The 9,667-nt window shown below is 36.3% G+C and overlaps 1 protein-coding gene across 1 annotated transcript in view; it reads left to right on the top strand.

Annotated features, from left to right (window-relative positions):
• The window catches only part of LOC107600581 (BDNF/NT-3 growth factors receptor-like), a 38,140-nt gene that overhangs the window by 5,025 nt on the left and 23,448 nt on the right, over positions 1 to 9,667 (top strand). The window contains exons 7-11 of the mRNA XM_016292512.1: positions 159 to 294; positions 6,717 to 7,031; positions 7,150 to 7,167; positions 8,216 to 8,233; positions 8,361 to 8,389. Coding sequence (XP_016147998.1) covers positions 159 to 294; positions 6,717 to 7,031; positions 7,150 to 7,167; positions 8,216 to 8,233; positions 8,361 to 8,389 — 516 coding nt within the window. The remainder of the gene's footprint in view (positions 1 to 158; positions 295 to 6,716; positions 7,032 to 7,149; positions 7,168 to 8,215; positions 8,234 to 8,360; positions 8,390 to 9,667) is intronic.

Genomic DNA, 9,667 nt, shown 5'->3' with positions numbered 1-9,667 from the left:
TAGAAAGACTTGTGTGCGAGCTCTTTTGACTTTGGTCAGCAGGCAACCATGACCCAGAATACCCTGGCAACCACAAAGCGCATGCATGCCAAATGTTTAAAATATGTTTAAACATAATCAGATCAGATCAGATCAGAGTTGTGGTTTCTTTCTCACAGATTTCTCACAAAATGGAGCTGCAGTCTATTCTGACTCTAAGTGGACTTTCACCTGATGACAACGGCAGAGAGCTCACCTGTAGTGCCGAGAACATTGTTGGCCAGACTGAGGCTTCAGTCCTTCTCAATATTCTTTGTAAGAACTCCCATTGTGTTGTGTGGATTTGCTTTGCATTGCTTTGACAGAATGAGACAGAAGGCCTTGAGCTCAAATGGTGGGTCATGACCAGTGGTGGACGAAGTACACAAGTCCTGTACTTGTTTTAAAGATACCCTGATGAAATATTACTCCATACTTACATACTTATAAATGTATAAGTACTCCTTTTGAATTTCGTCTTGAGTAAGAGAACTGATCTGTAAGAACTACATATTATTATCATTATATATTTTTTTGCAATTTAATGTGCTTCATCCTCATGCTCAAAAAACCTATTTTAAGAGAGAGGGGTCTAATGTCCCAGTCACTCAGATATAATAGACCTAAAGTAGGTTAGAGCTCAGTCTGACATTATTATGAATTATTAGTAGTCAGCACACTGGAGGATCATAATACTCTCGGTTAGTGCTGACCAAAAATTTATATCACGGTATTTTTCAAAATGATGACGTTTTCTTTTTCATGCATGACCGGGTGTTAACATTTTCTACTGATTGAGAGAGGAAATACTGCAGTAGATTGACTTAGAATGCCAAATTTCACTGTCATGATGAGTGAATATTGTAGAAAATTCCACACTAAATAGTTACTAAACATGACCCATTAATACATGTTAACCAGGAGTCACTCTCATTTATAAACGCAACATCGTCTGATAAAATCAACATGCATCTACACACTGCAGTTAAATTCGGTTGTCGGTTCACCTTTTACTCGTTAATCGCGTTCTGTACACACATAATTCACTAAAATACGGGAGCGACAACCGCATTCTACAACTGCATTAACTCCCGAAAAATATTCAAATATCATGATTGATCACAGCGCTGAAACCACAGATGCTTGACTCTAGCCCGTAAAAGCTTTGTGTTTCCATTAATATTTAAAATGCTCACTATACTACTTACATTAAAGGAGCCTTCACCCATGGTGAAAACAACAGCCTGTATGACAGATTAAATACATTGACGTGTAGAATGAGAACTTGGATTATTTAGCTCCAGTTAATGCCGCAATTTAAGAAAAATAATACATTTGGCTGTAACAAATTAGAGTGTTTTTTGTTAAGTTGATCCAAAGTATAATTTTTTTTTCAGTGTGCTAGAATAGTAGAAAGACTTGTGTGCGAGCTCTTTTGACTTTGGTCAGCAGGCAACCATGACCCAGAATACCCTGGCAACCACAAAGCGCATGCATGCCAAATGTTTAAAATATGTTTAAACATAATCAGATCAGATCAGATCAGAGTTGTGGTTTCTTTCTCACAGATTTCTCACAAAATGGAGCTGCAGTCTATTCTGACTCTAAGTGGACTTTCACCTGATGACAACGGCAGAGAGCTCACCTGTAGTGCCGAGAACATTGTTGGCCAGACTGAGGCTTCAGTCCTTCTCAATATTCTTTGTAAGAACTCCCATTGTGTTGTGTGGATTTGCTTTGCATTGCTTTGACAGAATGAGACAGAAGGCCTTGAGCTCAAATGGTGGGTCATGACCAGTGGTGGACGAAGTACACAAGTCCTGTACTTGTTTTAAAGATACCCTGATGAAATATTACTCCATACTTACATACTTATAAATGTATAAGTACTCCTTTTGAATTTCGTCTTGAGTAAGAGAACTGATCTGTAAGAACTACATATTATTATCATTATATATTTTTTTGCAATTTAATGTGCTTCATCCTCATGCTCAAAAAACCTATTTTAAGAGAGAGGGGTCTAATGTCCCAGTCACTCAGATATAATAGACCTAAAGTAGGTTAGAGCTCAGTCTGACATTATTATGAATTATTAGTAGTCAGCACACTGGAGGATCATAATACTCTCGGTTAGTGCTGACCAAAAATTTATATCACGGTATTTTTCAAAATGATGACGTTTTCTTTTTCATGCATGACCGGGTGTTAACATTTTCTACTGATTGAGAGAGGAAATACTGCAGTAGATTGACTTAGAATGCCAAATTTCACTGTCATGATGAGTGAATATTGTAGAAAATTCCACACTAAATAGTTACTAAACATGACCCATTAATACATGTTAACCAGGAGTCACTCTCATTTATAAACGCAACATCGTCTGATAAAATCAACATGCATCTACACACTGCAGTTAAATTCGGTTGTCGGTTCACCTTTTACTCGTTAATCGCGTTCTGTACACACATAATTCACTAAAATACGGGAGCGACAACCGCATTCTACAACTGCATTAACTCCCGAAAAATACAGGTAGTGACAACCGCATTTACAGAAATTCTACGCAGTGTGTATGGAACTGAACTGAACATCTAGTTGTTAATGATGTATTTAAACGTGCATCAGAAATGTGTCTTCGTCTGTATGTGAGATGCAAGAAAATAACAGTGAAAGAAGTCTTAACTTAGCACATTTTGGCTTATATTGAAATCCTCCGACATTCTTCTTTACAAATCCTCGTTTTGTACTTCTAATTAGTGACCATTGCTTTGTTTTGATCTCTCCCCGCGCTTCCGCGTTCGTCACTTATGAGTGGCGCAACGCCGAACTGCTTCCGTTTACAACAGTGAGCGCAAGCTAGATTAAATTGATTATTACGTTTTAAATATGTTTTTTTTCTTACAAAAACGCTTCGATTCGCTACAGGAGGCCTTTGTTCACCCCCAGGGGTGCTTTTTATTTAACTTCTTTCTACACACTGCAGTTAAATTCGGTTGTCGGTTCACCTTTTACTCGTTAATCGCGTTCTGTACACACATAATTCACTAAAATACGGGAGCGACAACCGCATTCTACAACTGCATTAACTCCCGAAAAATACAGGTAGTGACAACCGCATTTACAGAAATTCTACGCAGTGTGTATGGAACTGAACTGAACATCTAGTTGTTAATGATGTATTTAAACGTGCATCAGAAATGTGTCTTCGTCTGTATGTGAGATGCAAGAAAATAACGGTGAAAGAAGTCTTAACTTAGCACAGAAATGTGTCTTCGTCTGTATGTGAGATGCAAGAAAATAACAGTGAAAGAAGTCTTAACTTAGCACATTTTGGCTTATATTGAAATCCGACATTCTTCTTTACAAATCCTCGTTTTGTACTTCTAATTAGTGACCATTGCTTTGTTTTGATCTCTCCCCGCGCTTCCGCGTTCGTCACTTATGAGTGGCGCAACGCCGAACTGCTTCCGTTTACAACAGTGAGCGCAAGCTAGATTAAATTGATTATTACGTTTTAAATATGTTTTTTTTCTTACAAAAACACTTCGATTCGCTACAGGAGGCCTTTGTTCACCCCCAGGGGTGCTTTTTATTTAACTTCTTTTGGACTGAAGCACTGCAACACTCACTGAGTGCCATTAAACAGCTTGAAAGATCAAAGACAATTTTTAATATACCTCCGACTGGATTCGTCTGAAAGAAGAAAGTCATATACACCTAGGATGCCTTGAGGGTGAGTAATTTATGGCCTAATTTAAATTTTGGGGTGAACTAACCCTTTAAGTGGCGTAAAAAATCAAGACATTATGCTATAGAATGCAGTAAAGTAAAACTCTGATAAAAAAAAATAAATTACATACGTACTAAGAGTAAAATTCTTTGTTACTGTCCACCACTGATCGCACAACCCACCCCACAAAATCAGTAGGGTATTAAAGGCTGTGTATCCAATGAATCTTAATGTATTTTAGTGCAAATCTATCTGTCACTTGAGAGAAGCAATCCAAATTTGGCAGAATCCAACATTATCTTTAAATACAATGAATGATGACTATGCAAGGTGAAACATCTAAAAACTACTAAAATAGAGGATTCCTTTATTTCATGTATCGCAGTTTATCAACTTATAAAAGTCCAGAGATTTTCTTTGCAATGAAAGTGAGAGGTACCCAAAATGTGGAGTCCCTTAGGACCATGATACATGTTCAGATAAACACTTAAAAGTCAGCCAGTTTCTTCATTAGTTCCATAAAAAAGTAATAATGTAACATAATTAGATACTTTTTTCATTAGTTATGCAATAGTGTAACAGGTTACTTGGTAAGCTGTCCCACCCAACACAGCAGATGATGACCATGTATTAGAAGTCTAGAACATGTTATGTTCCCATTCATAGGATAATGCTATTGTTAGGTTACTGAATTTAGCAAATCTGGTTTGCATTTACCAACATTATCATGAAAATATAGAACTCTGCTCTCATGTGCACGAACAATTACAAATAAATTGAAAAGTCACAATACTGCAATAAGCAATATTATTGTTTAATGTAGGTTTTCATCAGACCTAATTATGACTTTGTTCCACATTTTAGAATAATAATGAAGTCATCAAAACTAAAAAAAAAGAATACAGGCGGTGGCATTGGAATTATGTAGTGAAAAATTTTAAATCTTGTATTTGAGCTTAAAAGTCGCCACCCTTTGCCCTTTACAGGGGTACTGTTTACAGCTCTGCACACTCTGGGCTTCCCTCAACCAAAATCATGAGGCGCATCCTAATTCTGAACTGTATTGAAGGCATCCACATGTATGCTGGACACTTGTTGCCTGTCTTTCTTTCAAAATCTGTTCCAATACATCTTTAAATTTGTTTTAAAAAAACTATAGTTTTGAAGAAGAATTGATATGTAGGCATGGAAAGTTGATTCATTCAAGTTGAGTGCGTCCAAACTTCGATTGGTACTGTAAGTAAAACTCACTGAACCTCCAATAATTTCCCCATGAAGTATTATTTCAGTGGTGGAATGTGTCTGTTCATCAAAGGTGTAATTGACTTCCTAGAATTTGAAATAACGATTCATGTCATTGAGCTGTCACATCAGAAACTTTGTGATTAATTGTGATTTAAGTGATTAATATTACCATAATTTTTCTTTGATTTGTAAGCTTGATGTCTACCAAGTATATTTTGACAAAATAATAAGATTTCAAACTGAATAGGAGGCTGTGGGTCATTTGACATGAATGCTTAGAGATTAGATGGCTTCCTTTAAAAGAATGGTAGGTTGAACTATTGGATGGTTTTTAAGAGTTCAAGATACATTTGAAAATGTGCCAAATGCTTAAGATTCAGGAAGTTTCCCCTCAAGCTATCACATTAGTCTACTGGGCCCGACAAAACTCACATTGTTGCATAACACTGCTTGAAAAACCTTTCCTACTTAATAGTAAGCTTTGAGCCTTGTAGAATTTACCCGTTATATTTTGTGTGTTTTTTATTGATATGTGTGTAGTTAAAGGAGTAGTTAACTCCTTAAAGTAGTAAGTAAAGATTTAAGTTGAGGATTTGGTGAAAATTCAATGAAGATCATTTACTCACCCTCATGTCGTTCCAAACCCATATTTTCTGTCTTCCCTGCAACACAAAAGCAAAGTCCAAACTGCTCTTTTTTGTACAACAAAATGCAATACCAATCAAATGTTTGGATTCAGTAAGATTTTTTTTCATCAATTAATATACAGCACTTTCAGTTTGCAAGGATGCAATAAACTGTGCTCATTAAAAAGTGGCAGTAAAGACTTTTACATTGTTACAAAAAATCTAGGCCTATTTCAAATAAATGGTTATGAACTTTTGAACTTTCCTGAAAAAATCCAAGAATCTTTAAAACATTTCCACAAAAATTTTAAGCAGCACAACTATTTTCAAATAATAGGAAATCAGTGTTTTACATTCATAGGAAAGATCATGTGACAAACATTGCCATCAGAGGAATACATTTTTAAAAAATCTTCCAAATGGTCTTCCAAACTTTTGAATGGTAATAGATAGTAAACAGGCTGACAAGCTTCATAAAATATCTTAAAGGCCTTGAAGCTGTATGATTCATGCTTGCACAAATTCAAACTTGGCACATGGCAAACGGCCGTGAGAATCAATGTGAGAAACAGTGACTTTTGACTTTAGTGACATCAAACATGACTCAATGCGTCATGAGGAGCAGCTTGGAAATTCTGCTGGAAAGTCATATGGCTTTGAACAATAAGCAGCAATCTAATCCTTTAACAAAACAGTCTCTTTTTTATATGTACATAACATTTCTGTATGTTACACTAACATGATGTTTCATTTCCACCAATCAGTGGCAAATCAGTTAACTTTGGTGAAATCCTTTTAACCATTTGCTTTTGGTTATGCATTGCATCTTTCTTCATGTTGTGTTGTAATATTACAGTAAGCCTCTTAATTTCTTGTCATTCTCTTGTATTTCTCACCCTAGAATCCCTCTATACTGCCCCTTCATCCCATGTGCTGTCACGCCTGTCAGACACTTTCCTTTCGTCAAACTACAGCAAAATTTTCCATGTTCCTCTCGTTTACTCCTTTGGTACATCCTGTTATTACATTTCCTCTCCTCCTCCCCTCTTTCCTTCTCTCTCTCTTTCCTCTGCCCCTTCTTCTTTCTCCTGGGTCAGTTCCCCCTACTATCGTGCAGCTGTACCAGCCCGTGAGGAACCAGGACTGGTGCATCCCTTTCACTGTGACGGGCAACCCGAGGCCTGATCTGCACTGGTACCATGAGGGTAAGCTGCTGGAGGAGCAGCAGTACATCAGGACTGAAATCCATGAAATCACGGATACGGAGTACCACGGCTGTCTGCAGCTGGACATTCCCACTCATATCCATAATGGCATTTACACGCTGGTGGCTAGCAATGAGTTCGGAGAGGACAGGGGAAACGTGTCGGCGCACTTCATGCACATACCTGATGTGGACCACTCAGGGACAGGTGGGCTTGGGTTTTCCTGCATCACTCTAAAATGTATGTTTTATTTGATTTATTATTATAAATAATACAGCCTATTAATGTGCACAATCAAACATCTGTCATATTTTTGTTTCCACAGAGGGAGTGTTCTATTATGGTGAGTTATCTTGTAAAACAATATTTTGGTTAATTAAAGCAAGTACAATTTTAAATATAATAAAGTTAGTTGAATTAAATTTTACCCAAAAATTTCACCCTATATTCATAAGAAAAAAAACAGAAATCCATTTTAGGACTTTTAAGATTTTTAACATTGTGACAGTATTTTTTTATTTATTAAAAAAATTAAGCACATTTTCCCCCCCAAATAAATATTTCTTTCTTTCTTTCTCTTTCTTTTTCCTTTTTTCTTTCTATCTTTCTTTCTTTTTTATTTACTATATTGTGAAAACCTCTTATTCTTAATTTCATACTGAACTCATGAAAATCTTCCTGTTTGGATACAATTAATTATTTTAAATCATTATTGTAAATAATGTTTAGTACAAAGACTATTGGATATTATACTATTAATTAGAGAAATGTTACAGTTTTTTTCAACTGCTTACACACAATTTCAAAACTTTTTTTGCCTCTTTTTTTTTTAAACTTTACATACAAATCCAAGAATTGCACACACGAAATGCAAAATGAAGCACTGCATTCAAAATATCACAAACACATCTCAAAAGCAAACATTTGCAAACACCTGTGCCATAATATGAATTCCTGTTAGATGTTTGTGTGTTACATACAGAATTGTGTGTTGTGTTTTGCAAAAAGTGTTTTATGAAATTGAAAACTGAGACAAAAGGCCAAGAATTAGTGTATGGTTTTGCAGATTTGGTGTGTGGTTGTGTCTGAGTGTCAGGTTTCAGAAATTGTGTGACAAGTAAAGATTTTGAGTGTAAGCAGGTGAAAAAAACTGTAAGTAGACTACTGCCATTAGGGGGTTTGTGCTTAATTGCTATGAAAATAATTGCACAATGCAAAAAAAAAAACTTTATAGTTCTAAAAAGAGACTTCATTTTCTTTATGCAAAATATAATTTCTTATGATAATGAGGTGTTGTGTAATGTAATGTAATGTTGTGATGTTTATAGAATGTTATATATCACTACATAATCCATTTCCATTTTTCTTTCCATTTAAATGATGTAACACAGACACAACATTTAGTCCAGGTAAGTCTGTTCCTCCCTTTATCACTCATGTATCACATTAATTTGTTCAAACCTTCAGGCTTTTATAGTTTTGAACTGCAGTCCTTTAAATAGTGTAATTTGTTTCATCTGCCTTTTTTTTTTAAAGAAACCCCGCCACTGGAGGACAAAGTCGCGGTATGTTTTTGCATAGTGCGATTAAAGGAAACTTTCTGGTTAAATACATCTTAAGTTTTATTGACAACATCTGTGGACTGCTGTTGATTACCATAGAAAATTATCCGATTACTGACGTAACCTCGGTTCCCTGAGATAAGGGAATGAGCGTTGCATTATGGGTTATCCTCCTGTTTACCCTGTTATTGAAGCCTGATTTGTTAACGTTTGTGTAACTGCACAAACCAATGGCGCTTTAGCCCGCCAGAAAGGGCGGAACCGACCTCTATGTAAGTCGGCTCACTGCAGCATTTCATCAGAATCACTTCGACTGAAGCGACAGCCATCGATTTGCGTGCAGCTTATAGTATGGCAAGTGACGCAACGCTCGTTCCCTTAGCTCAGGAAACCGAGGTTACGTCAGTAACCGGAGCGTTTCCTATCGAACGTTCACTTCACGTTGTGTTATGGGAACAATATCCAATCACGCCATGCTATGAGCAGAAACATAACGATCTGCTCTACGAGCCCAGTTTAGAATCACTAATTTAAGGGCCCCTGAAACATAAGAGCCTCCGGGAGAAACCAGCAGTTTAAATGTATAAGATCCATGCCTGCAAGGCAGGGATGTCCAAATTATAAAATCTAACTAATGTGGACGGCGACGGCCAGAGGCAGACAAAGTACTCAAGTCCATTACTTGAGTGAAAGTACAGATACTGCTGGTCAAATATTACTCCATTACAAGTAAAAGTTGTAAAGACAGATTTGTACTTATGTAAAAGTACAGAAGTACTTGCTTTTAATCTACATTTGAACAGAGTGGACAGTGAAATCCTGTAAATACAGAGGTGATAAAAAAGGGGGGAAAAAATCAAACCTACTTTAAAACCCAGCAACACAACTGTAGTTGTATAACTTTACAACAGCAACACTGCTTTAACAGCAAGACTTATTTAACATCAAAACAAAAAAAACATTTTTTTTAAATGCTGTCTAATCACTCTCTCGTGGTACTTTGATGTCACACACAGAACAGTCTATGCAGTGCTGCTTCAAGTCCAACACCTTTTGTGTTTTATTAGGAGACGCACAACAGTTCTTCTGTGGCTTTATATGTAATATTTTCACTTACACAATTTAGCAAAATCAGACAATATTGTGTCTAATATATACCACAATATTAACTTCTTATTATTGAATTGTTGTAAATAAATATCATATTTGCAACTGGTCAGTGTTCAAAAAATGCTGGGAAATCTCTTCATAGCCCTACAAGTGTGATTACTGATAAACTGC

The sequence above is a fragment of the Sinocyclocheilus grahami genome, unplaced genomic scaffold (assembly GCF_001515645.1).
Source record: "Sinocyclocheilus grahami isolate Dianchi unplaced genomic scaffold, SAMN03320097.WGS_v1.1 scaffold287.1, whole genome shotgun sequence".
In the NCBI taxonomy this organism is placed as follows: domain Eukaryota; kingdom Metazoa; phylum Chordata; class Actinopteri; order Cypriniformes; family Cyprinidae; genus Sinocyclocheilus; species Sinocyclocheilus grahami.
The sequence above is the reverse complement of the archived record's forward strand: the minus strand, read 5'-3'. Positions and strand labels throughout refer to the sequence as shown.